Source organism: Macrobrachium nipponense, chromosome 37 (assembly GCF_015104395.2).
Source record: "Macrobrachium nipponense isolate FS-2020 chromosome 37, ASM1510439v2, whole genome shotgun sequence".
NCBI lineage: Eukaryota > Metazoa > Arthropoda > Malacostraca > Decapoda > Palaemonidae > Macrobrachium > Macrobrachium nipponense.
In genome coordinates, this window is record NC_061097.1 from 46,263,351 (window position 1) to 46,290,265 (window position 26,915).

At 37.6% G+C, this 26,915-nt stretch overlaps 3 protein-coding genes and 1 long non-coding RNA gene across 5 annotated transcripts in view; 3 read left to right on the top strand and 1 right to left on the bottom strand.

The window, feature by feature from the left end:
• Nucleotides 1-26,915, bottom strand: part of LOC135209237 (uncharacterized) — a 108,674-nt gene that overhangs the window by 59,252 nt on the left and 22,507 nt on the right. For both annotated transcript variants that reach the window (XR_010313330.1, XR_010313331.1), the window contains exon 2: nucleotides 622-692. This is a non-coding gene — a long non-coding RNA (uncharacterized LOC135209237). The remainder of the gene's footprint in view (nucleotides 1-621; nucleotides 693-26,915) is intronic.
• LOC135209232 (uncharacterized) lies at nucleotides 5,278-7,322 on the top strand. The gene is made up of 3 exons (XM_064241924.1): nucleotides 5,278-5,606; nucleotides 5,790-5,880; nucleotides 6,246-7,322. The coding sequence occupies exons 1-3, from the start codon at nucleotides 5,557-5,559 to the stop codon at nucleotides 6,648-6,650; spliced, it is 546 nt and encodes a 181-aa protein (XP_064097994.1). The 5' UTR covers nucleotides 5,278-5,556; the 3' UTR covers nucleotides 6,651-7,322.
• On the top strand, nucleotides 14,186-17,094 carry LOC135209233 (phosphoenolpyruvate carboxykinase, cytosolic [GTP]-like). Its single transcript, XM_064241925.1, has 3 exons — nucleotides 14,186-14,366; nucleotides 14,714-14,834; nucleotides 15,049-17,094. The coding sequence occupies exons 1-3, from the start codon at nucleotides 14,320-14,322 to the stop codon at nucleotides 16,849-16,851; spliced, it is 1,971 nt and encodes a 656-aa protein (XP_064097995.1). The 5' UTR covers nucleotides 14,186-14,319; the 3' UTR covers nucleotides 16,852-17,094.
• On the top strand, nucleotides 22,033-24,947 carry LOC135209234 (phosphoenolpyruvate carboxykinase, cytosolic [GTP]-like). The gene is made up of 3 exons (XM_064241926.1): nucleotides 22,033-22,216; nucleotides 22,450-22,567; nucleotides 22,789-24,947. The coding sequence occupies exons 1-3, from the start codon at nucleotides 22,173-22,175 to the stop codon at nucleotides 24,589-24,591; spliced, it is 1,965 nt and encodes a 654-aa protein (XP_064097996.1). The 5' UTR covers nucleotides 22,033-22,172; the 3' UTR covers nucleotides 24,592-24,947.

Consider the following 26,915-nt stretch of genomic DNA (forward strand, 5'->3'; position numbering starts at 1 on the left):
ATGACTACACCTGACGCCATTCTTATATACCTGTTGAGCTTAGGAAACCACTATCTTAAGAGTGTTTATTAATAGCCACTGTCTGTTTCCCATCATCGGCTTTCAAAAATCTCCAACTTTCATGAGAGAGGAAGGTTGTTTCATTTTGACATTGGAGAGAAGGCTGTTCATGGTTCCTATAAAGCGGGATTTTAATGGCCGTTTAGGAGGAGAGAGAGAGAGGGAGATGGTACTACATTTCAGAAAGATGGTAGAATGTTCACTGAGTACAAGCAAGAGCGAGAGAGAGAGAGGAGGGGAGAGGAGAGGAGAGGATGAGGAGAGAGAGAGAGACCAGAGGAGAGGAGAGAGGTAGGCAAAAACCAATTCTGAAAAGATGGTAATAATCTCAGGAGTAAGCAAAAAACAGACAGAAAAAAGAGAAGAGACGAAAAGAGACGAGAGGAGAGACGAGAGAGAAGAAGACGAGGAGAGGAGAGAGAGAGAGTGCCCACACCTTACGCCCGACATGTATATTAGAATTAGCACCAAGGCCTTTTATTTGCTATTTCTGGGCCTTACTAAATAAATGTAGACCTTTCCATTCTTCCACACCGTAACTATCAATAGAAAAGTACTGACCTCGACTGATTTTACTTGCAAGCTATCTGATGTTGCAAAAACCACTGACTTCGCTCTTTCACCGTTATTATCTGCAATTTAAAAAGAAAAATAATATCATTAGTTGAATGTTTCTGTCATCTTATCTCTCTCTCTCTCCCTCTCTGTTGCGACGCCAGTAAGAACTAATCAATCAATCCATCTCTCTCATACAAGACAATAATTTCAACACGTGGAATCAAAAACTTGCCACCGAGAAGTTGTAAACAGCAACATGTGGAAGAGTTTAAAAGAAAGCTAGACAAAATCACTTAGGAGGGACACTGTGAAAGAACAGTAAACAAAACCTGCTACCTAGAAATAATTAGGAGCACCACGATGTCTCCTCTTAAGGATGGTACTAGAATAAAAAGTCTTGAGACGTCCTAATCCTTGTAAAACTCGCCCCAGTTACAGAAACAAAAAGAATGGACTAAAAAATAACATTCTCTGCCTTTCCCTTCGTACATTCTCCGCAGCCATGAGTTAAAAATAAGCTGTCACCACCATTATCAATACTAATGAAGGTATTCTAATTATAGCCACCCAAATCCAACTGTATCTCGTTGCTGTTCAGAGGAGAAGACCCGCGTCGACTCTGGAATGAGCGGATCGGCAAATTTTAAAACCTAGAGCACACACCGGGACCTCCTGGTACGTACGATGAAATCAGGTGCGCGTGTTCTCCGTAGGGGTCTACAAACGGCAAACCCATCATGGTGACTGCCCCCGCCCCACGCCATTCCCCCCCCCCCCCCTTCTTTCCTCCACCATAAGCCTACACAAGTTTCGCTTTTTTCTTCTACGTAATATTTATAAAATTGTTTAATTTCCTTTCCTTCTTTTTCTTTTTTAAAAGGGGGGATCTCTTCTTTCTTTCTGTATTTCTCTTTACCTAGTCTTACTTCATCCTAATGAACGCCATAATATTCTTTGGAAGCTTCAATTTCAAGTCAAGACAAACTCTACGAAGGAAAGAGAAACGATGGGGTTCGACAAAGCCTTTCGATTGCTTGTCCTTTAGTCAGCAGACTGAGTTAAAGGATAAGGAGTCGAAAGGCCTGGCAAAACCCCATTGTTTCTCTTTCCTTCGTGGATTTGTCCCTTAAATATATATATAATAAATATATATATTATATATATAATCTATATCTTATACTATACATAGTTGATTTTGACTATATAAATATATATTATATAATATATATATATATATATTATATATACATTATCTAATATACGTTGATTTTGTCCTTATATATACATATATATGTACATATATACACACTATATTTCAACCTCTGACTCACACCCTCCCGCCTGGCTTCAAGGTATATTCTGAATATCTGAAAAATCTGTTTTAAATCTAAGCCTCTCCTGTCCTGTATAAACAGCCTAATCTCCTCTCTGCTTGCTGAATGCTAGAATCTCAGTTTCACCCACATATAGGCCTACCTTCATACCACCTCACGCAAGAGATTCCAACCACAGTTTACCCCTTCTCTGGAATTCTTCTAAGCTGTAATCACCTGCATGTAGCAATTCCCATTGATGTTCATTCCTAATCCCTTCACTCAATAAATCCTTAACGACACAAAAAAATTAATAAATAAAAATATAAATGAATAAACAGAAATGTTCTAGATGGAAAAAAAGCTTCGAAAAAGCCTCGTTTCTAAAAGCAATCGAATATCAAAATCGTAAACTATTCCATTCAAGCAGTGGCCATTCTCTCTTCTTCATTTTAACAAGGGAAATCAAAATAGAATAATGAATGGTTGTATCATTGGTCACTGCATGGAAGCATTGTGCGTGTGTGTATATAAGTGAATATGTGATACAGAGAGATAGGGATCAACGTTCTGAGTTAACCAATAACTGCTTCTCTTGGAAAGTCAATACATAAAAAGAATTGTACCTACGTTAAATTGCCAATCATCGGCTGTTCTCCTGTTCATAGCATAACTGGCTTGTTTGTTTATATTTGTCTGCATTCTTTTCTGTTCTTGTGTATTCTTTTAGTGTGTTTGTCTCTGTCATTTTGAGAGGTGCAACTTTTTGCTCTTCATTTTAAGTTCGTTTTTCCTTTTTCTTTTTTTTTCTTTTATTGAGTTTAGTTTTGTAAGGATCATTTTAAGCTCTCTTGGTTTTTAATGTGTAAGTGTATTTAAGTGTGATTCAGTATTTAAGTTTAACTTAGTTTTAATTTTAAGTTTTCTTATGCCTTATGTATGTTTCCTGTATGTGCTCTGATGCTCCTTTTTATATAGATGTCCTGATGATGTGACCATGGGTTAAGAAACGCGTTGACAATAAATGTATCTAATGGATGTTATATGTTTCTGTGCCCTTCTCCTGCCTTATAGTACCCTTTGATGTGTGGATTATATATATATATATATATATATATATATATATATATATATGTATATATATATATACAGAGAGAGAGAGAGAGAGAGAGAGTCAAAATATTTACATTAATACACTTTTATTTAAAAAAAAATCAATACCAAACTCCATCTTTCTTTTCTTATTCCCAGAACAAAATTTTTTTTTTCATTAAGACTGATTTTCCATAGCATTCTTCAAGTGAACCGTTTGTCGTTAGGTGACCTTTGTTTCAGAGTATTTCAATACAAGATTTATCAATATGTCCAGCTTAAAAGACCCTTGAACTAGCCAGAACCAGTCAGAACCGCTGGTGGGACGTCGGTTCTACGAACTACATAGTACGCCTTCGCAGAGTTAATCTTGGGCTTTGGGTATAGGCCTTGAGGCTGGGTAGGCCTAATGTGGAAATCCTTCGTATTCTGATATTTTCTGACCTGAAAAATAAAAAGACGAAGTTGCCACGTTTGTGACTGATACACGAAGAATTTTCCTACACTGGACTTCCGAGATTTGGGTTTGGAAATCTCTCTCTCTTTCTTTCTCTCTCTCTCTCTCTCATGATGAATTTGCGTGTGTTGCAAGTACACACGCCTGCTGGCCTTGATGCGTTTACTCGTATGAGTGCAGCGCAGTAAGGACTCAAAAACAAGTGAGTTCGATTTAATACGCAATACATGTTAGATATTTTTAACACAATTATATATATATATATATATATACATATATACATAGATATATGTATATGTATGCCAGACCTTTCTACTTCTCGTCCTATACTTAGTCTGCGTTTGTGTGTATTATTGTGTGCGTATGTGTTTGTGCGTGCATGTACTATAGGTGTTTGTGTATGCTGTATCACAGAACATTCACAACGCTTTCAGTACACAAGTTTACGAGTGAAATATAAGAACTGCAATTCACAGACATTTCTGGTTGCAGAAACATCTGCACGAAGACGATATAATTCAAAATCAGTCCATTCCAGCATGGGTGGATGTTGGGCCACTGGAATTCCAGCAATACAAGCGAAGATGAAATGCATTACTAACTTAATACTATTCTCCTTGTATTTTAATACATCTTTATCTATTTATGAACGTGTTACTTTATTTTGATTTTTTTGTTTTTAATAAGTGGGATCCCTTCTTTCTGTATTTCCCTTCAGTCTTCTTATTTCTTCTTAATAAACACCGTAATCTTCAGAAGCTTGAATTCCAAGTCAGTGGCCCCTTTGGTGGACTTGTTCCATACGAACAGGTTTCATCTTCTGAATAATAATAATAATAATAATAATAATAATAATAATAATAATAATAATACCAATAATAATAATAATAATGTTTTAAGGGATCCACAATAATAAAAATGTTAAAAGTTCGTGTATAATTTATAAACACTTTATATGTTATACACGAACTTTTAAACATTTTTATTATTGTAGACCCCTTAAAAATTTGTAAAAACACTCGTGATAGAGAGTTTTCCTCAAATAATAATAATAATAATAATAATAATAATAATAATAATAATAATAATAATAATAAATGTGTATCTATTATGACATCGCCGAAACAAGAGGCGCCAGTGACATCTGATGCAGCGTAATCAGGTTTCGTTAATCGATCAATCAGCAGCAGTTTCAATATAGTAGAGATAACACATCAAAAGAGTTAAAGTTTCGCTTAACCTTCTCAACATTATATCTCGAGGTCAGCAACAGCCTAGAAGTAGGGCGACTGATTGATTCAATACTATGAACTAGCGTCGCGCAAATGCGAAGTAGGACAACAATTTGTGGTGATTACCTTCTACGACTTTTTTCCCCAGGATGAAAAGGCAGTGAAATTTGGGAATTTCTAGGAAGAAAAGTTACGGAAATCAACTGGGAAATTTATGAAGTTTACAAAACACGGTCGAGGAGGAAGAATGTATCAAGAATTTCCTCGGATGGATGATGCAACATGCAAGCAAGCAAGCAAGCATCACGAGGAGGTGGGCGTGTGGTAGTGGACTTCAGCAGTTGCCAGGGGAGTTGGATGGTAGTGGGCGGAGTGGGTATGTGGGTAGGAGGGAGGGAGGTGTGAGGACAAAACCATGCCAAGGGGTACCCAGGTGGGGGAGTGAGAGAGGTACGAACCGAACCTGACGTGCGTTTCGACGAACGGTCGCTAGGGCAACTATACCACATGCTACCCAGGATGGGACCCGACGGCGCCGAGGTGGTATATAAGGGAGAGAAAGTCCGCTGAGAGGCATTCATTATTCACTCGTCCCGTGCAACGGAGCGACTATACGTACAGCAATAGAGACACTGTCTGTCTGTCTATCTCTGTTCCTCGTGTGTTTGTGAATTGACTCGAGATATTCCCACTTGGAACGCGATTCCTACTTGGCCCTCGAACCCAGGTCGCATCACTAGGTCCCTTGGAATACAGTTGGAATTAACGGACAAACCCGTACGGACGGACGGCACCAAGAGAAGCAAAGCAGGTTCCTAACAGCAACATCCCAGAACAAAGAGAGATGATTTTCTCCAACAAAAACGCCACCACCAACGTCATGCACGCTGCAAAGTAAGTCGCTGTCTAGCCATCCAAGTATCTTAATAATGATTTCGCCTTTTCTAAATGCTGACGTAAAAAAACAAAATAAAACGATAGTTGAAAAGTGACAGAAGGTTCAAAGTTAGGTTGTGTACATAAGAACCGATCATATAAGACACATTTGTAACGTTGTATTTCATTCTTATTTTCCAGGTTAGAAAACGTGTTGATCCAGGTGACCAAAGCCATCACGAAAGGTCACATCGTCGTAGCTGATTCCGAGTCCAGAATGGGCTGCTGCAAGGTGAGAGACAAAGATCACAATTTAAAGACTAGTCCTAAAATGAGAGCGTAACCAAATATTCCTGAGAGAGAAAGGTCATATTTTCCAAACTTCCTAAAATGTAAAAGTAACCAAAGATAGGCCATATTCTCAAAACTATTCCTACAATGTCAGAGTAACCACATATTCCTGAGAGAAAGGTCACATTCTCAAAACTATTCCTAAAATGTAAAAGTAACCAAATATTCCTGAGAGACAGATCATATTCTAAAGACCATTCCTAGAAAAAAATAAAAGAGTAACCAAATATTCCTGAAACTCGTTAAGAAACGACTCGACTGCCGAAACTGACACTGACCCTGAAACCTTTTCTTCTCCCTCCACAGACGCCAAAGAACCGGATCTCTGAGCGAGAACTCCACCTGATGGCTCTCCTGCAGCAGGACTACCACTCCGACCCCTTGCCAACCTCCACCAACTACTGGCTGGCGCAGGAGGACCCCCACTTCGCCAAGCAAGCCGAGAAGGAAGCGGCCATCCCCAGGATGTCGAGGAAGGCGGGCGGCGGCGGTGCCGGCGGCGTCCTCATGTCCCGCGCTGACATCACCAGAGCCTACCAGGAGCAGCTCCAGAGGGGCGGCGCCGCAGCGTCTGGGTATCCCGCTGGGGAAGGCGCTTTCGCCCACTACCCCAACGTCCACCTGATGGGGTCGAATTTGTCGCTGAAGCAGGGAAACCAGAGGAGGATCGACAAGGCCACGAAGGAGGCGTGGCCTAGGGACGTCATGTGAGATGTCCCCCCGTATCCTTCCTCGTGAAACAGATCCTATACACAGGCATACATTCCTCCCTCCTTCAAAGGCACTCCAGACGCGGTTTCAAGGTTACTGACGATGACCCGAGCGGATATGACATTCGTTCGTATTGATGTTCAATGATAGAGCAGTGGTTGTTCTTACTGGCGACGATGCCAATAACATTTATTTATTTTATAATTAATTTTTTTAAACTTGTTTCTGCAGCCTTCTGTTATAACAAGGTTTACGATTTATCTGTCTTTGAGACGGAAAGACTCCCAGTACGACAGCTGGTGGCTTTTATAAAGTCAATGTCTTAATTTCCTTGGGAATGGGGTTGTGATATGCTAGCAGCTCTATGAGCAAGAACCAGTGGCTGGAATAAGGCCAGCTGATACTAAAATGAAAAGTGTGATTTACTTATTGTATGTATGTCAATGTATTTTACTTGACTTTTGAAAAATAACATTTTTAAATCAAAATACAATAGTTGTCAGGTCAACACTTCAACAATCTTTGATACTTGACCCATACGTGTATTTAGTTTCCTGGAAAAATAAAACAACTGTCCTTGGACCTTTGTATTCTACCGGGATTTACAAGTACAAACAATGAGTGTTTGTATTTAGATACAAATATTTTCTTAATAAAAAAATATGATTGAAATCTTGTCTTTGATTTATATTACTTTAGTAACCTAGCGCCAAAGCTTATAATGCCAAATTGCGAATGGAATGTAACACGAAGTTAAAGATAAATAAAAAACCGAAAAGAGAAAAAGTAATATTTTTTCAACACGATTCATGCTGAACTTTGTCGTCTTTGTAACTGACGCTGCAATTAAATAAGCTAAAGACGTCAGGTAATGATGTTTCAAAATAGAATCAGACAGCATACAGCATCACCAATGATGCAGACTTTGTTCCATACGTTTCTGTGACCTTTTATTCTTCATGAGTACACTCTTAGGTCAAGTTATCGGCCACCCCCCCCCCCCCCCCCACCCCCCCCCCCCCCGCCAAATGAAAAGTATGGTGAAATCAGCTGGTAAACCCTAATGCCAAATGTTTCAGGAACTACTGGGACGATTTGTGGGAATTGAGAACTTTACAAAACATGACTGTATTGCATGCTACCATATCAGTTGTTGGGATATCGGGGTTTTCATTATAATTCTCACAAAACGAGGAAGGATTAAATAGCAAGGAGGGAAAAGGAGAGTCCCAGAGTTTATGAGGGAACTGAGGATTGACGGACTGTGAAGATTTAAACAGCTGCATAGGTCGCCGACGCAGGAAATACAGAGAAGTATCAAGCTATGAAAAGTCTTTGAGAAATAATGTCGTCTCCACAAAACAATACATAACAGTAAATACTACCTTTTGTCAGTAATTCTCTGGAAAATAATGATAAAATGACTTCAGAAGTCCTGATATTACCAAATGTAGATTTCACGTCTCAGAAAAGGACGTCATTTTCCCCCCTTTTGATGTCGAATGTCAATCCTAGTTCCAGAGAGGCCGATGGCACTGGTAACTTAATGCCTTTCTGCAGCCAAACCCAGAGTTAAGAGAGGAAAATACAAGGCGTGATCCGACCTCCAGCTTACTTGGGACGCCTGCTAAAATCTACGGTCAAATAGCGTGTTGTTACACCAACGAAAATTTAAAAAAATAAACTATATTTTACAAGAAATAATTGTTCTGTACTGTTTAACATGCCAATTATTTATTTTTTTACATTTTCATTCTCATAAACAAATCATAAATATCCTATCCCAAAATTCCTGTTCTTGAACTCAACGTGAAGCAGACCTTTTTAGTCTTTTCCATAGACCTTTCCTAACCCCACCCAGACAAGAACAAGAACACGAACAACAACAACAACAACAACAAAGTAGCTTGAAGGCTTACTCCCCGAGTCAGTGACATTGAAGGAAATAAGACCAACATTTAAAGTGTTGGAGAATGTTGACAGTTTTCTTAAATAGGAATTTCTCAGGCTGTCAGTCCTCACCTGTCTTAACATTCACAAGGAGAACCAGAGGTCTATCAAGATTTATAAAGCTAGGATGAACTACATTCACTAAAATGCTTTTAAGCGTCAGTCTTGACATATCACTGAGATGAGATAGAGTTTCAGACTTCAGTATTCTTCGAGGAGGACCTGAGCTGGAAAAAAAAAAAAAAAAAAAAAAAAAAAAACTGCCCCAAATAAATGTTCTCTGATGTTTTACCAGAACAATGACTATGTCTGTTGAGTCACATCTACTGCCTTATAACATCAATTAACTAGCAGTTGTAAAATATCTCTTTGAAGGCGTTCGTCCTAGACATTTTAAACAAAGTAACAACCACGAAACTGCACATTGAGAATAACATTAAAAACTACATCAGAAGGAAGATATTCCAATAAATTTATCAATTACAATCATCTGCGTATAAAGCAATAATTCAGAGTCGAATTCATTCCAAGCACTAATTGCATTGACCTTTGAAGCTTCTAGGAACATGGGAGTCCTCTCCTGCCACACCTGCAGACTTTACTCTGAATTCCAAGGTGACAGGTGGTGCTAAGTATCGAAAGAGAGTTTTGTGTTTAAGAACAGCCATAAATTCCAACGCCTCTATTTTTCTTCTTATCATTGCCTCGTATCCTGACGTCACTTGAATGTTTCACATACAATGCATTAATCATAATGATTATGAATGTTATTTTCCTTCACCTATATACATACATACATATAGAGAGAAAATACTATATTTCATAGACTGCTGTCTCCCATCCACCTGAAGAGAGAGGAAGCTGTCTCTGAATTATAGTACTTTTCTCTCTATATTTTGGCGTTTTTATGGGCTCCTTTTATTTTATACATACATACATATATATATATATATATATATATATATATATATATGTATATATATATATATATATATTATATATATATATATTATATAATATATATATATATATATGTGTGTGTGTGTGTGTGTGTGTGTGTGTGTGTGTGCTGTGTGTGTGTATCTAATAAAAGGAGCCCATAAAAACGCCAAAATATAGTGAGAGAACACTATATTACAGAGACTGCTGTCTCTTTCTTCAGGTAGATGGGAGTATATATATATATATATCATATATATATATATATATATATATATATAATATGAATGCCTCTTAATGTAACTGACAGTATTCTAGAACTGAAAAAAATGCCCCCCAAAAAACACTATATATTCATGTGACAAAACCATATGTTTGAAATAAAACTGTATTCCTGACACTACGGAGAGAGAGAGAGAGAGAGAGAGAGAGAGAGAGAGAGAGAGAGAGAGAGAGAGAGAGAGAGAGAGAGAAGCATCGCGGGAGGTAAAATCATATCAGCTGATTTCGGCAAACGTAAAAGCTTCGACGGTTAATCAATCTATCTCATCAACATGTTGACTTGGGAAAAGGTTCTGTTGGGTGATAACTGCCCGTGATAAATAAAAGGAAAGTCATCCTTTTCATTCGTAACTCCTTCAGCTTATCTTACAATTTCGTGACCAGAATTTAATTTAATATACCTTCTTACACCACATTTTTTGGGATCTTGATAATAATAATAATAATTAATAATAATAATAATAATAATAATAATAATAATAATAATAATAATAATAATAATAATAATAATATATGGCATAACTTGATGACGTAGAAATTTTAATTTAGTCAGTGTTTGAAGTTGAAAAAGAAAACGGACATGAAACGGTCTATGGTAAAGAAAACGAGCGCTGAAATACACCTGTCATCTCTCGTTCTCTCCCACGTTTGGAATACATTGGTGTCATATTATATTCACAAAAAATACAATAGGTAAATATAAAAAAAAAAAATACGCACCTAAAGTCAAGATACTAATGAAAACAACTTTTTACTTCATTCGACCTGACATAAAACGACTATGGAAAAAATGGGTTTACGTAAATGTCGTTCAGTTATCTGTCCGCTCAGTAGCCACTCGGATTTTCCTAGATGGACTAGATTTCTCTTTCCCTTCAGTTGTAGTTTCCCCGCCACAAACGTCACTGCAGAATGTACCTGTGAGGTTACCGGAATCGGTTTCCTTGCTCTCTCTCTCTCTCTCTCTCTCTCTCTCTCTCTCTATATAATTATATATATATATATATATATATATATATATATTATATATATATATATATATATATATATATATATATATATATATATATATATATATATATATATATATATATATATATTCCTTTGCAGCGGCTCCATAAGCAGTTATCACCCCTCCTGTTCTCAAGCAGTCTTTGAACTTTACTTTGTGGATGAAGTTGCAGGCCGCACATCTTCTGAACCCCGATTGCAACCCATCGCAATCACCTACCTCCCTTGTGCAGGATTTGCTAAATAGAATGTAAAAAAAGGGTGCAATAGTCTATACGTGGGGTATAGATACAAGTATGTAAGTTGACACTACGGTAATACATTTCAGGAACCCACAGCAAAGAGCAACTTGTCAAACACATATCAGATACATGTTGACAACAAGTCAACGACCGTAAGTGGAAAATGAGAACTTTTGACAAAAGCTAAATCATTAAATATAGCGCTGGTTAGGACTGCCAATGAGTCTTCGACTTGTATTCTTATTTGTTTGTATGATGGTTTTACGTTGCATGGAACCAGTGGTTATTCAGCAACGGGACCAACGGCTTTACGTGACTTCTGAAACACGTTGAGAGTGAACTTCAATCATAAGAAAGACTCACCTCTAACTCCTCGACGGAATGCCCGAGATTCGTACTCGCGACCACCGAGGTGGTAGGCCAAGATCATACCGATCACGCCACTGAGGCACTCCTCGACATGTATTCAATCTGTTTATTATGTGTGAGAGAAGTTTGAACTCTTCACTGAAGAGGTTGCAACCTTCGTACATAGATCGAGTAAACCCTTTGCCTCAGTAAACGACTGAGGGATTGATTGATTGGTTGTGAGTTATCTGGCGTTACAATTACCAGGGTCACCGACGTGGATAAACGTCTGAGGGCATTCACATCTATGGAAGAGAGACAGCATTCCAATTAAAGGGGTAAACTGTCAAAAATAACGGATAAAAACACACAAACAATAATGATCACCTTCGAAGGGTCATCCTATAAAACTATATCCCTAGCCTAATGAACAGTGGAACTGCCTTGTTTACCAATAACACTGAACAAACAAAAGCACCATTGTCAACCAGTCTCCTAGTGTGGTTCAGTAAATACATATACATACAACATTAACTAAAAAATGCCATCTGATCAATTAATCTCTTTCCGTATTGGGAATTTCAAGGCAATGGAGCCTGTGACCTTGTTCCAAATGAATAATAATAATAATAATAATAATAATAATAATAATAATAATAATAATAAGGTTAAAAAATATCCACAATCATATAATAAAAATATATTTCTATGTAAAAATATAGAACATATATGTAAAAATATTTTTTTATTATATAATTGTGGATATTTTTTAACAATTTGTTTTCACGAAACTGTGAATTTCTTAAAATGGTAATAATAATAATAATAATAATAATAATAATAATAATAATAATAATCTACCGCACTCTCTGATGAGAGACAAAGTGCAAACGGGCAAAGGGGAAGAACCCCACCTTGCAACACACCCTGGGCAACTTTTGCAGTGGGTGGAATCTATTTCCGTCCTCCTGAACTTCGACAGTCCAAATATAGCTCACAGTTCCCTCGCCGGACATCTGCCCAAGGGCGCATAATCCAGTTTCGTCGGATAAATTGAGAATAGGAAAAAAAAATGTTCGATAAGATTATATTATTAAGTTTATCGATTCTACACTGCTTGTTCGTATATCTTATGAGAGATGTTTCTACGACGAGTGAATGATAAATCAAAGAAATTAATCGTTTCATTGTTAAAAAATCAAAATGTCCAACTGAAATTCACTAAATTGAAGAGAATAATAATAATAATAATATAATAATAATAATAATAATAATATAAATATAATAATTAATAATAATTAATAATTATTATTATTATTATTATTATTATGATTATTATTATTATTATTATTATTAATTATTATTATTATTATTATTATTCTTATTATTATTCAGAAGATGAATCCTGTTCATATGGAACAAGCCCACCAAAGCCCACAGGGGCCATTGACTTGAAATTCAAGTTTCAAAGAATATGATGGTGTTCATCTCAAAGAAGTAACAGAAGGTGGTAGCAGGAGATATAGAAAGAAGATATCAAATAATAATAATAATAATAATAATAATAATAATAATAATAATAATAATAATAATAATAATAATAATAATAATAATAATAATAATATTTTATAAAAAAAAATAATGGCAGAATTCACAAATTGATTTCATACAAAATTCTTTCAATTGAAAGAATTTTGTATAAAATCAATTCTGTGAATTCTGCCATTATTTTCAATAGAACATGGTTGAAAGAAGGTTTGATTCCCCCATACACAATAATATAATAATAATAATAATAATAATAATAATAATAATAATAATAATAATAATAATAATAATAATAACAAAAATAATAATAAAAAAGAAGAATTCTCTGGTAAGCGAAGAAAAAAAAGAGAAGGATAGGAAAATAGAGACGAGAAAACCTTCAGAAAAGAGCGAATGGGCTCGTTAACAAGCCCTGTGGATGAAATGAGCTACCATAATAATAATAATAATAATAATAATAATAATAATAATAATAATAATAATAATAATAATAATAATAATAATAATAATGGATACATGTCAAATTCCCAGATGGATAAAAACCCATGCAATTTAGTCAGCTTACATCAATGGAACAACTCCAAATGATAGAATCTAGAAGATATCATCCATCTTTCACAGTCGAAACAACGGCAAACAGCAGCAGCAGAAAGTTGTTTACCACACGAGACAGCAGATTATCCGTCATAACACAGTCGTAGAACAACAGGCTAAATTGATTCGGTCCAGTTTTAATTAAAAAAAAATACATAAAGTGACATTGATTATAAATAATATTAACTCCCAGTCCCATGATCTTAAAGGCTATCACTATCTTACAAGTTGAAGACGGACATGAATTCTCTCTCTCTCTCTCTCTCTCTTACTTATCAAGAGAACATAAACGAAAAACTGTCAGAAGTGACTCGGTAGTAAAAAGGTCAAACTCCTTATCGGTATGTGAAGACGCCACGCGTATATGTGTGTGTGTGTGTTTTTTTTTTATGATAATCTCATTCTGCGCATGAGGAAAGCAAGGGAATTAATTATCATTATCTCTAAAGGACAAGTAACGAGGCCCTCCAACATCCCGGATAAAACAAGCAGTTAAAACGAGTACACCTTCGGCGCGTGGAAGCAATTCCTCTTCCACTACCTGTTACCCTGTTACCAAGTTCAGGCGCGGGATCCCGTGACGTCACAGAAACCTTGGTTCGTCTGCGATATAAGGGGAAGAGCTCGAATTACCAACAACACACATCGCAGATCACACTCCACGGTTAAAGGACGCAGGCTGAAGTGGTCGTGTACGATCTCTTTTCTAACGTTTTTAGGGAGAGCTTTTGAGTTTCTTTGGTCTTCTGTGCGAAATGGTGTCCAGTGGCATATCTTCTACAAAAACCTTGGGTTGTCCACAGTAAGTTTTCTCGTTGCTTGATTTTTCCGAAATCAATAACATGCAAAGTTCTTTTCGGTTACAGTTTTAAACAATAATGGGTAGTTGGTATATTTATCTACTTAAAAACACTGCACTGCAAATTCTGCTATTCTGCTATCTTAAATTTTAAAGTAAAAACAAATTGGATCACTTAAGAACTTTGCACAAATTAGACTTAAATTATTAAAACCTACTTAAGGTATTACCTTGGAGACTTTGAGCATAAGCTCATTTGATGACTCGGTAAAGTATGTTAGGTGCATCATAAAGAGTTAAAATGTAAATCCGGGCTGTACATCCTTAGTAATAATACTTTGCTCTTCCAGACTGACAAGTGTGATTACTGAAGCATCACAAATGTTTGCCGAGACTAGTAAGAAGGATCTCGATCTTGAGAAGTTGAACCTAAAATCCTTCCAGGGAATGATTGTTGGCTTAAGACCAAAGGTAGGTGTATTGGATCTTTTAACTTTTAAGCTCTAAAGTGTAAACTGTAAATAGACGCAATTCATCAGTCTATTCTATGATGTTAACATGGTCACTTATTATTCTGGCTATTGAAATTTCGAAATTTCAGTCATACAGCTAAGAAAAGTCTTCAAATGATATATAGTACGAAACCCTTAAGAACTGTCAATCTGATGCTGAATTTTCATTTCAGGTACGACAGTTTGTGGTGGAAAGCGCTCGTCTATGCCAACCATCAGCCATCCATGTTTGTGATGGCAGCGACCGTGAGATGAGAGACCTCCTCAACATCATGCAACAGGCAGGCATGATTGAACCATTGCCCCAATACACTAATTGTTGGCTTGCTCGCACTGACCCCGGAGACGTAGCTCGCGTGGAGAGCAGAACTTTCATTGTCACCAAAGACCGAAGAGAGACCATTCCAATGCCCAAGGAGGGCACCAAGGGACTACTGGGCAACTGGATGTCTCCTGATGACCTCGAAAAAGCTATTCAAGATAGATTTCCCGGCTGCATGACTGGCAGAACCATGTATGTTGTGCCTTATTCCATGGGTCCAGTAGGTTCCCCTCTGTCAAAGATTGGTGTCGAAGTGACTGATTCTCCGTACGTCGTTGCTTCCATGCGTACGATGACTAGGATGGGAGAGTCTGTATTAGATACTCTTGGAGATGGGGATTTCGTCAAATGCCTCCATTCAGTTGGATGTCCTCTTCCACTCGAGAAAAACCTTGTCAACAACTGGCCATGTGATCCTGAACGCACCATTGTCACCCACGTTCCAGAGACAAAAGAAATCATCTCCTTCGGTTCAGGATATGGTGGAAATTCCCTCCTGGGAAAGAAATGTTTTGCTCTCAGAATTGGTTCTACAATTGCAAAGAAGGAAGGCTGGTTAGCTGAGCACATGCTTATTCTAGGTATCACTAACCCCAAAGGAGTAAAGAAGTACATTGCAGCAGCTTTCCCTTCTGCCTGTGGCAAGACCAACCTGGCCATGATGACACCTTCCCTACCTGGATACAAAGTAGAATGTGTAGGTGATGATATCGCTTGGATGAAATTTGATGAAGATGGAATCTTAAGAGCAATCAACCCAGAAAATGGCTTCTTTGGAGTAGCTCCAGGTACCTCCATGCACACAAACCCTGTGGCAATGAAGACTGTTCTTTCAAATACAATTTTCACTAATGTTGCAAAGACCAGTGATGGTGGAGTCTTCTGGGAGGGTCTGGAAAAGGAATTGCCTAATAATGTCACAATCACTTCTTGGTTAGGAGACACAAACTGGTGCAAAGAATCTGGAAAACCTGCTGCTCATCCCAACTCGAGATTCTGCACTCCTGCTGGTCAATGCCCTATCATAGACCCTGCATGGGAAGACCCAAAAGGTGTTCCCATTTCAGCTATCTTGTTTGGTGGAAGAAGACCTGAAGGTGTCCCTCTGATCTATGAAGCCTTTAACTGGAGGCATGGCGTAATGGTAGGAGCAGCTATGCGCTCAGAGGCCACAGCAGCTGCAGAACACAAGGGTAAGGTCATCATGCACGATCCATTTGCCATGAGACCTTTCTTTGGATACAACTTTGGTCATTACTTGCAGCACTGGCTAAGTATGGAACAGAGAACAGACAAACCCCTTCCTCAGATCTTCCATGTCAACTGGTTCAGAAAGGACGAGAAGGGCCGTTTCATCTGGCCTGGATTTGGCGACAATGTCCGCGTTTTGGACTGGATTTTGCAGCGTATTGATGGGGACAACGTTGGGGAAGAAAGTGCAGTGGGAATTCTGCCGAAACCTTCCTCCCTGAAAATGGAAGGTCTAGAAAACCATAACATTGACCTGGACGAACTTTTCAGACTCCCAAAAGACTTTTGGCAGCAGGAAGTTAGAGACATAGCAAAGTACTTCTCGGAGCAAGTTGGTGACGATCTGCCAAATGAAATAGCAGAGGAACTGAAGAAGCTCGACAAACGCATCGAGAAGCTGTAGATGCCCAGTAACTCATACTCATTTAAATGAATGTTTTTAAGATAATTACGCCAGAGTATTCACCTCCAAGCAAACTTTTTTTCGTAAATTCTTTCACAATAATAAATTTGATATTAATCGTACACATAACTAAAATGTGAACATCGATAATTCTAAGATCGGTGTATGACGTACGTAGGTTTTACTACGCTTTATATAACTTTATTTTATATTAATAATCTTTTAATAAAACAATCACGAATGTGTACTCTTTATTTCTTCCATAATGAAATTAATAAATCCTACACCTGTTTTAGGAGATGCTGCTATATTGTGATATAATTACTTAAATTACTTATGAATCTTGTTTGCTCAAAGTAATGACCTATTTAAAATAGCATTTTATTCGTAGATTCTTTCTTTATTGTATAATCTCAAACGGGTTTCCATCTACACAAGTGTAGAGTGAAAAACCGTCAGGAGACGGCAGAGCTGATATTTCCGGGCTATCTGAATTCATAGAAAATCTCTAAGCAAGACCTTTAACTTCGTCGCTTATGAAATTTAACGACGGTGTTGTACTCTAGAAATTCCTTTGTTTTTTTTTTTAAATAAGGATTATCAATTGTGTACAATTACGGTCTGTTACTAAATTAACTAGAGGACTTGACTGGTTAGTAACTTGGAAGGCCATGAAACCTAAACTAGCCAATACAGTTTTCTGGGAATATTCTTGCAAAAATTATAGGAAAATCAAAATTCATTTCCATAAAAGCTTGAAGTTATTATCCTGATTTTGTCTCAAAACTAAAAGAAAAATATATATCTTTAAATGACTAAAATATATATTAAGTATAAATATAATTTAAAAAAGACTAAAAAGCAATATATACAGAAAGTAAAATATATTTTTACAGTATATATTATATAAATATTTTCAAACAAAAACTAAGTTTTCAAACTGTAATTTTTAAGATTTTTCACTTTGCATAAATGGCCAAAAATTCACCATAATTTTTAATCTTTCAACCTCCATTTTTCCTTTCCGCTTATTTGCTGGTAATTTCTCTCCTTCGCTAAACCTCGAGTCTTTTACTATCTCTTTCCTTCAGGGCTTCAAATCACTGTCTCCTAAATTAATAGCCCTATTTTATTACATGTTGACAGTTCTCTGACATTTGCTGGCTTGCTTTGAAGCATTTATCTCTCGTTATCCCCTAAATTCGTTTGAATTTCGTGCATATTCTATGTTTAAATTTCTCTCTCTCTCTCTCTCTCTCTTTTGGTGAAAAGGTGGGCGTGTTTTATTGTTTGAAAGCTTTTAATAAATTTATGATTATGTTCGAGCACTAACCTGAAGGAGTGATAGAAAACGATCAGGCAAAGATCCCTGGGACTATGGTATCAGAACAGATAGGGTGATACTTGCAAATAGACCAGACGTGACGTTGATTGACAAAATCAAGAAGGAAGTATCACTCATTGAGGTGCAATACAATGGGACACCAGAGTTGAAGAGAAAGAAAGGGAAAAAGTGGATTAGTATCAAGACCTGAAAATAGATATATATATATATATAAGAAGGATATGGGATATGCCAGTGGAAATTGTACCCATAATCATAGGAACACTAAGCACGATCCCAAGATCCCTGAAAAAGGAATCTGGAAAAACTTAAGGAGGCAGGATGCAACCCGGAACCCCACACCATAAATACCACCCAGTCGAATTGGAGGACTGTGAGAGACAAAAAAAAAAAAATAATAATTGTAATTCTCATCAGGAAGAAAGACTCCTTCTTTCAGCTCATTCCCATTCTCTCCCCATTTACCTACATCTAAAAAAACTTAAAAATACATTTTGATGCCCAAAATAGCCCGCGACACATCGAATTTTAACTTGGTCGCAGTTAAAATATATAAGATTTCCAGAAAAGGCAGCAGAATGCAGTGTGAAATGGCTGTGAATTATCATATCGCTAACATAGTATTATTTATTTATTTATTTTGGTGTAGTAATATTGAACCATTCCACGAAATTTATTACTCTGCTTTTCTGGGAGCCAATGAGACAATCCCCAGCAACTCCCACCACAAATTTAACAACATTACCCTCTTAACGTTCATAGACTATTTTTCCTCTAATTGTACCTCCATTCATATTACCTTTCATTTGTATTTATGGTGTTTTTTTACGTTGGATGGAACCACTGGTTATTCAGCAACGGGACCAACGGCTTGACGTGACTTCCGAACCACGTCGAGAATGAACTAATATCACCAGAAATGCACATCTCTCACGCCTCAGTGGACTGCCCGAAAATCGAATTTGCGGCCACGGAGGTGGCACGCAAACACCTTACCGACCACGCCACTGAGGCGCTCGTATTCTCTTTCTTCCATCTTACTTTCCAACTTCTCCTAATAATCGTTTCACGGTGCAACTGGCTGGCTTTATTCCTGTGATAACTCAGCGGCGTGATCGACATGGTCTTGGCCTGCCACCTCGGTGGCCGCGAGTTAAATTCTCGGGCATTCCATTGAGGGGAAGGGATGTGTATTTCTGGTGATAAGAGTTCACTCTCGACGAAGTTCGGAAGTCACGTCAAGCCGTTGGTCCCGTTGCTTGATAACCACTGGTTCCATGCGACGCAAATACACCAAACAAACAACTTTCCAACATTTTTACTTTCAATTTCCCTGTCGGCGCTGAACGACTCCAAAGGTCCTAGTGGTTATAGCCTTTGGCCTTAATCTCATATTCCACTCACGTACTAGTTACAAATACCAGCACAAGTCAGAACAGAGATTACTGGTTATCACTGAAGAGTAGAGGAAGAGGAAGAACAGTAAGTTATCGACGTCATGAATACTTAATGTATTATCTTACACAATCGTATCACTGATCTCTTATCTCTGTCTGAACTGAAAGCAAAAAGTCCAAAGACATGACGTCAGTGGAAGGTCAGTGTCGAGGGCAGGGTTCAACGTCGTGTACGCGAGGTTTGAAAGGCTTAAGGCTAAGGTCTCATGACATTAGTCACTCATCAGTAAGGATATGCTATAAAATATATATATATATAACTTGTGTCATTCAATGATACCACTCCCGCTAAACATTGCATCATGATTGATGCTTCAAATGTAGGCTTGTTTGTTTGTTTGTTTGTATGGTGTTTTTACGTTGCATGGAACCAGTGGTTATTCAGCAACGGGACCAACGGCTTTACGTGACTTCCGAACCACGTCAAGAGTGAACTTCTATCACCAGAAATATACATCTCTCACTCCTCAACGGAATGGACGAGAATCGAACCCGCGACCACCGAGGTGGGACGCTAATACATACCAACCACGCCGCTGAGGCATTGTGTAAGAAAGATTGTAAATCTTTATTCCTTATTCCCACCCTACATCAATTTTCCTTTTAGTTTTTTTTTTAGTCAGGACTGAAATAAATAACTTAGACCGATAGCTGGGAACTTTGAGGACATCATTCAGCACTGAAAATAATATTCAGTCAGTTGTTAGGAGCGGGTTAAGACAGAGGAAAGAGAATATGAACGGGGATACAGTAAAAGAAATGAAAGGGGTTGCAGCTAGAGGACGCAAATATACACAGATTGGTTACAGAGATACAAATCAATAAAAAAATAAATGCCAATGCATATATGGATAAAAAATGTCAAATTTTCATTCATTTATCACAGATATTCGTTTGCAAGAAAGTAGCAGGTGAATGAAATGAAAATATTTTCATCAATTCTAAATTGCTTGTTAGTAATTATACTAGTGCATTGTAAGAGAATTTAGTTTGTTACAACGTTAAATGGGCTGTTTCTGATCATATTCGTATGTTGAAGATGTCATATATATTATACAGGGTTCATAACATTATATTATATTGATTTTGATATGATATTCATATATATGTATGAACTTCACGCACACGCACACATACAGATATATATAATATTATATATATCTATATAGATAGATATATATATATATATAAATATATATATATATATATATACAAACAAAACGAACGGTAAATGCAAACTAAAAATTAATCACAAAATTACGATAGAAAAGATTACGAAAAAAATTAAATAAATGATTTAAAATAAAACACGTAGAACATAAATATAAGGTGAGAGCTTTCGAGGTATGAACCTCATCACCAGGCTGAAAAACTGACAAGGATGAAATCAATAAATTAGTTTTAAACATTTATTTAATTTTGTTCGTAATTCTGTTTTTGTTATCGTAATTTTGTGATTAATTTTTAGTTTGTATTTACAGTTCGTTTTATGTTTTTTTGAAGATTTTAGTAAGACAATTAATTCTATTGTATATACACACACACACACACACACACACACACACATATATATATATACATATATATATATATATATATATATATATATATTATATATATATATATATTATAAAAGACAGGCATTTCCTCTAACAGCGGGTGGCTCCCGAGAAAAGACAAGACAAAATCACTGCCACTTTCAAACTTTATCTGGTGAATCTTGGATGATTTTCTTGTCAAGTTCCAACTTTAACGAAGAAAAACATCGTCAATATACAGATCACCAGTCCGAGCTGTAATTCCCTCTATTATCTCTCAAGTATCGCGTGTAAGACGCTATAATAATAATAATAACAATAATAATAATAATAATAATAGCCCTAAAATTTTCATGATGAGCAATATTGAATCTCTCTCTCTCTCTCTCTCTCTCTCTCCTCTCGTCTCTCTCCGTCTCTCTAACAGTCTCTTCTCATCTCTCTCTCTAAACCGGTTTTGAACGACACAGACGCAGATAATGGTCTTTGCCACAAGCGACTGCATTTTTGAACATCAGTAATCTTATCATGACTGTGCGTGAGAGAAACGCCACATGGAGTAATTAACCCCATTTACGGTTACATATACCGAAATGAGATGTGGTTTCTAAGTCACTGATACCGATGAACAGGGGATTTTTCCAGCTATATTCAGCATCCCGGTTGTTGACAGCAACACAAAACCCTCCCATAACCCGGATTGAAAAGTAGTTCGTTATAAACGGGTTGAACAGCCGCGCGCGGGGAGGTGAAGTTCCCTGGCCCTGTTACTGAGCAAAGGTTGGGGGTCCAGTGACGTCACGGAGTCCCTGCTTGCCTGCTTGCATATAAGAGGAGAGCTCGCGCCAAATCGGCACACAACTTGAGCCACTACCCAACGCTGCAGTAGTTAGGTGAAGGTGATTCACACAGGGTACATTTGCTCGAGTTCCTTGATGCAAAACTTGTAAATCTGTTGTTGATTCAAGTCTCCTGTTTACAATGGTCTTCAGTGACACATCTGCCCACAACATGGAGATAGCTCAGTAAGTATCGTCATTATCAGGCTGCTTTGACAACAGTCATTTAGCCATTTTGTAAAAATAGACATTCTTGAGGCAAAACAAAATTATTGTAAGTGAATCTTTAAAATTTCAGGTACAAAATGCTTACAACCACAAAAAATTAAATAGCCCACAACAAATTAATGTTATTCAGTACTATAATATTTCAACTTCTGCTTTCCTTGCCTAACTGTTAATGATCTCCATCTTTCCAGAATGAAAAGTGCAATAACTGAAGCATCCAAAGTCTTGGCAGAGATGTACAAGAGACATCTTGATCAGGAGACACCAGATCTTAAAGAGTTTCGGGGACTTGCTGGTCTGAGGCCAAAGGTAAGTCTATACCTTTCATACGTTGGTTGACTTCTCTTTTCTACTTTGGCTGTGTATTAGCTTCGTTGGCTACAAGTTTTAATACTATGCAAGTAGTGACCAGATTAAAAGTTCTATTTAATGACACCGACAAATCAGTCAGGATAATGATGGTTTAAGTTGATAAAAAACAATACAATAATTGTTACACATTGCAGTGATGAACATATGGTTGGTTTCAGGTTCGGAAGTTTGTTGAGGAAAGCATTCGTTTATGCCAGCCATCAGACATTCACATCTGTGATGGCAGTGACCGAGAACTCAAGAATCTCCTTAACATCATGCAGAAGGCTGGAATGATTGAACCTTTATCTAAATACACCAACTGTTGGCTTGCCCGCACTGACCCCGGAGACGTAGCTCGCGTGGAAAGCAAGACATTTATTGTCACCAGGGACCGTTGTGAGACCATTCCTACCCCAAAGGAAGGTGTCAAGGGTCTTCTGGGCAAGTGGATGTCACCTGATGATCTTAAGAAAGCTATTCAAGATAGATTTCCTGGATGCATGGCTGGCAGAACCATGTACGTCGTGCCCTATTCCATGGGTCCAGTAGGTTCACCTTTGTCAAAAATTGGTGTTGAAATAACCGATTCTCCATACGTTGTTGCTTCCATGCGCACAATGACTAGGATGGGAGAGTCTGTCTTAGATACTCTTGGAGATGAGGATTTCGTCAAATGTCTTCATTCTGTGGGATGTCCACTTCCACTCAAGAAAAACCTTGTCAACAATTGGCCATGCGATCCTGAACGCACCATTGTCACCCACGTTCCAGAGACAAAAGAAATCATCTCCTTCGGTTCAGGATATGGTGGAAATTCCCTCCTGGGAAAGAAATGCTTTGCTCTCAGAATTGGTTCTACAATTGCAAAGAAGGAAGGCTGGTTAGCTGAGCACATGCTTATTCTAGGTATTACTAACCCCAAAGGAGTAAAGAAGTACATTGCAGCAGCTTTCCCTTCTGCCTGTGGCAAGACCAACCTGGCCATGATGACACCTTCCCTACCCGGATACAAAGTAGAATGTGTAGGTGATGATATCGCTTGGATGAAATTTGATGAAGATGGAATCTTAAGAGCAATCAACCCAGAAAATGGCTTCTTTGGAGTAGCTCCAGGTACCTCCATGCACACAAACCCTGTGGCAATGAAGACTGTTCTTTCAAATACAATTTTCACTAATGTTGCAAAGACCAGTGATGGTGGAGTCTTCTGGGAGGGTCTGGAAAAGGAATTGCCTAATAATGTCACAATCACTTCTTGGTTAGGAGACACAAACTGGTGCAAAGAATCTGGAAAACCTGCTGCTCATCCCAACTCGAGATTCTGCACTCCTGCTGGTCAATGCCCTATCATAGACCCTGCATGGGAAGATCCAAAAGGTGTTCCCATTTCAGCTATCTTGTTTGGTGGAAGAAGACCTGAAGGTGTCCCTCTGATCTATGAAGCCTTTAACTGGAGGCATGGCGTAATGGTAGGAGCAGCTATGCGCTCAGAGGCCACAGCAGCTGCGGAACACAAGGGTAAGGTCATCATGCACGATCCATTTGCCATGAGACCTTTCTTTGGATACAACTTTGGTCATTACTTGCAGCACTGGCTAAGTATGGAACAGAGAACCGACAAACCCCTTCCTCAGATCTTCCATGTCAACTGGTTCAGAAAGGACGAGAAGGGCCGTTTCATCTGGCCTGGATTTGGCGACAATGTCCGCGTTTTGGACTGGATTCTGCAGCGTATTGATGGGGACAACGTTGGGGAAGAAAGTGCAGTGGGAATTCTGCCGAAACCTTCCTCCCTGAAAATGGAAGGTCTAGAAAACCAGAACATTGACCTGGACGAACTTTTCAGACTTCCAAAAGACTTCTGGCAAAAGGAAGTTAGAGACATAGCAAAGTACTTCTCGGAGCAAGTTGGTGACTATCTGCCAAATGAAATAGCAGAGGAATTGAAGAAGCTCGACAAACGCATCGAGAAGCTGTAGATTCCTTGACATTCAGTACTCCCATTTGGAAATAGTTTGATAACACCCAATTCAGACTACACATCCCTTGGAACGTATATATTCTCAAGTATTGTCATTATTTTTGCTTAGCCGAGTTTAATTTTGTTTTGTGAGTGTTTTTTCTTCAAAAGGTGTAAGGAATGAATTCATCCATCGTTTTACTTCATAACTGTGATAACACTTAAACATCGATTTTATTATGACCGGTGTGTGCCGTACGTAGGTTTTACTACGCCTTAGAATTGTATCGTTTTAGTTCCATATAATTAATAATATCACCTGTGCTTTATTTATTGTGTTTTTATATCTTCTGAAATAAACAAAAGCCACAAAAACATTTTCGTTTTGATGAAATTTCCTATGTGAAAATTTGCATATTACAATTTGGCTTCCAGGCTATAAGAAACCTACCTTAATGCATAATTACAGTGACACTCCTTTGGGGTTGGTCTAGATTAATTTGGCCTTGTGCCAGCACGAGGCCTGGTCCAAAGGCATCTCGGAAGTGTGGTAAGCTGATAAGGAGAATAAGAGGACTGGTGTTTATCACTGGAATCAGACTAACCAACCGAGATGAGTTGACTCAGATTCATATCATAACAAGGTCTTCATTCCTGAGTAACCATTTCTAATACTTCACAAAACAAGAAAGTCTTCAAACAAGAAAATCTTTCTTTTGAGGGGGAACATTTTCACATTTAAAATTAGAAAACGTGCGACAACGTTTGTGAAACACAGCACAAATGTACTGTGCAAATCCACTCACAATAACAGCACTGTCTATGAATCATTGCCAACCCTTTTATTCTAATGTAAACAGGAAAGACTATCTACCTTTGCTAGATTAATCCGGCATTATGTCAGCTCTGGCTCTCGCTTGCTTACATGAGCAGCTGTGAAGAGAGTAAAGATTGAAATAGTTGTAACCCGGTGGGAGGAGTCTAGACTGGTATATAGAATTTAGGCCAATAGCCAAACAATAGGACCTATAAGGTCATTCAGCGTTGAAAGGGAAACTGATACAGGTTTGTATAATGTAACAGAGGAAAACCTTGCCGTTGCACTATGAAAGAATTGTTAGAGAGGATGGAGAGTCAGATTGAAGAAAGAGAAAATGAATGGATGTACAGTAAATTAATGAAAGAGGTTGCAGCTAGGGGGCCGAGGACACTCTGGAAAGACCCTTAAGTAATGCCTGCAGTGCACCACGTGAGGTATCCTGACGGAACTAACTCCCTATGGAGTAAGGAGTGGAGTCCCATCTAATGACTCTCAAGTATACAAGTAGGTTTCCTCTTTCTTCTAGAACTTTTCCCTCTCACTCTCTCTACATGCATAGCTGAAACCTAATGTAGTCAGCAATAACCAAGCACTCACCTTCCTATTTAAGACATAAATGTGAGCCCTGGTCCCCACATTAATGATCCAAGTGTGCTACCATTATTTCACGTTTGCTTTTTCGTATATCTAGCTTCTCAGCTTTAGTTACTACCTATATGCCTCCCTGTGGTTAATTCTTCTCATTCGCCAGAAATTCCTACATAACATCCTATTTTCCCTCCCATTCCTCCTTCTAGTCATAAATTTAAGTTTGCAATCCTGCGAAGTTTGTAGTTGTTTTAAATAATAATAATAATAATAATAATAATAATAATAATAATAATAATAATAATAATTTTTTGAGGTTCAAAATAATAAGAATGTTAAAAGTTCGTGTATAATTTATAAATACTTTAAAAAAGCTTTCGAACCCTTCTCTGGGTTCATCTTCATCTTGGACTGAAGATGAACCAAGAGAAGGGTTCGAAAGCTTTTGTAAAGTGTTTATAGATTATACACGAACGTTTCACATTTTTATTATTGTTTACCCTTTAGAGCTTTGTATATACTCTCGTGATAGAGAGGTTTTACCAACAATAATAATAATAACAACATATTTCGTGTATTTTTTCAATTTTTATTTCACCCACAATACAATTCATCCTGTGCTATTCCGGTATTCTTTGAGCTTCAAAGCTGATACGCAGATAGATTACTCTTTAAAATATTTTGATATTACATTTCCCTTTTGATCAGAAAAAAAAGATTCACGAATCACTTTGAACCCCGTCATCATCAAGACCCAAAATGCAACGACGAGGAAACAAATAATAAAAACGTAATTCATTCCTGCCAAGGAAATAATACAACTTGGAAATCCCTCAAATCCTCCCACAAGGGCGAAGAGCAAAGTACAACATTTAAAACACGAAAAAAAGGGAGTTTTGACTTTCATGCATAAAGCAAAGGTCGCCAGAGGAGTT

Excerpts from the sequence above, each read along its gene's own strand:
- LOC135209232 (XM_064241924.1), top strand. The coding sequence starts at position 5,557 with ATGATTTTCTCCAACAAAAACGCCACCACCAACGTCATGCACGCTGCA. Across the intron at positions 5,607-5,789 it reads AACGTCATGCACGCTGCAAA|GTTAGAAAACGTGTTGATCC; the intron begins GTAAGTCGCTGT and ends CTTATTTTCCAG. Across the intron at positions 5,881-6,245 it reads CCAGAATGGGCTGCTGCAAG|ACGCCAAAGAACCGGATCTC; the intron begins GTGAGAGACAAA and ends CTCCCTCCACAG.
- LOC135209233 (XM_064241925.1), top strand. The coding sequence starts at position 14,320 with ATGGTGTCCAGTGGCATATCTTCTACAAAAACCTTGGGTTGTCCACA. Across the intron at positions 14,367-14,713 it reads AAAACCTTGGGTTGTCCACA|ACTGACAAGTGTGATTACTG; the intron begins GTAAGTTTTCTC and ends TTGCTCTTCCAG. Across the intron at positions 14,835-15,048 it reads TTGTTGGCTTAAGACCAAAG|GTACGACAGTTTGTGGTGGA; the intron begins GTAGGTGTATTG and ends TTTTCATTTCAG.
- LOC135209234 (XM_064241926.1), top strand. The coding sequence starts at position 22,173 with ATGGTCTTCAGTGACACATCTGCCCACAACATGGAGATAGCTCA. Across the intron at positions 22,217-22,449 it reads CACAACATGGAGATAGCTCA|AATGAAAAGTGCAATAACTG; the intron begins GTAAGTATCGTC and ends CCATCTTTCCAG. Across the intron at positions 22,568-22,788 it reads TTGCTGGTCTGAGGCCAAAG|GTTCGGAAGTTTGTTGAGGA; the intron begins GTAAGTCTATAC and ends GGTTGGTTTCAG.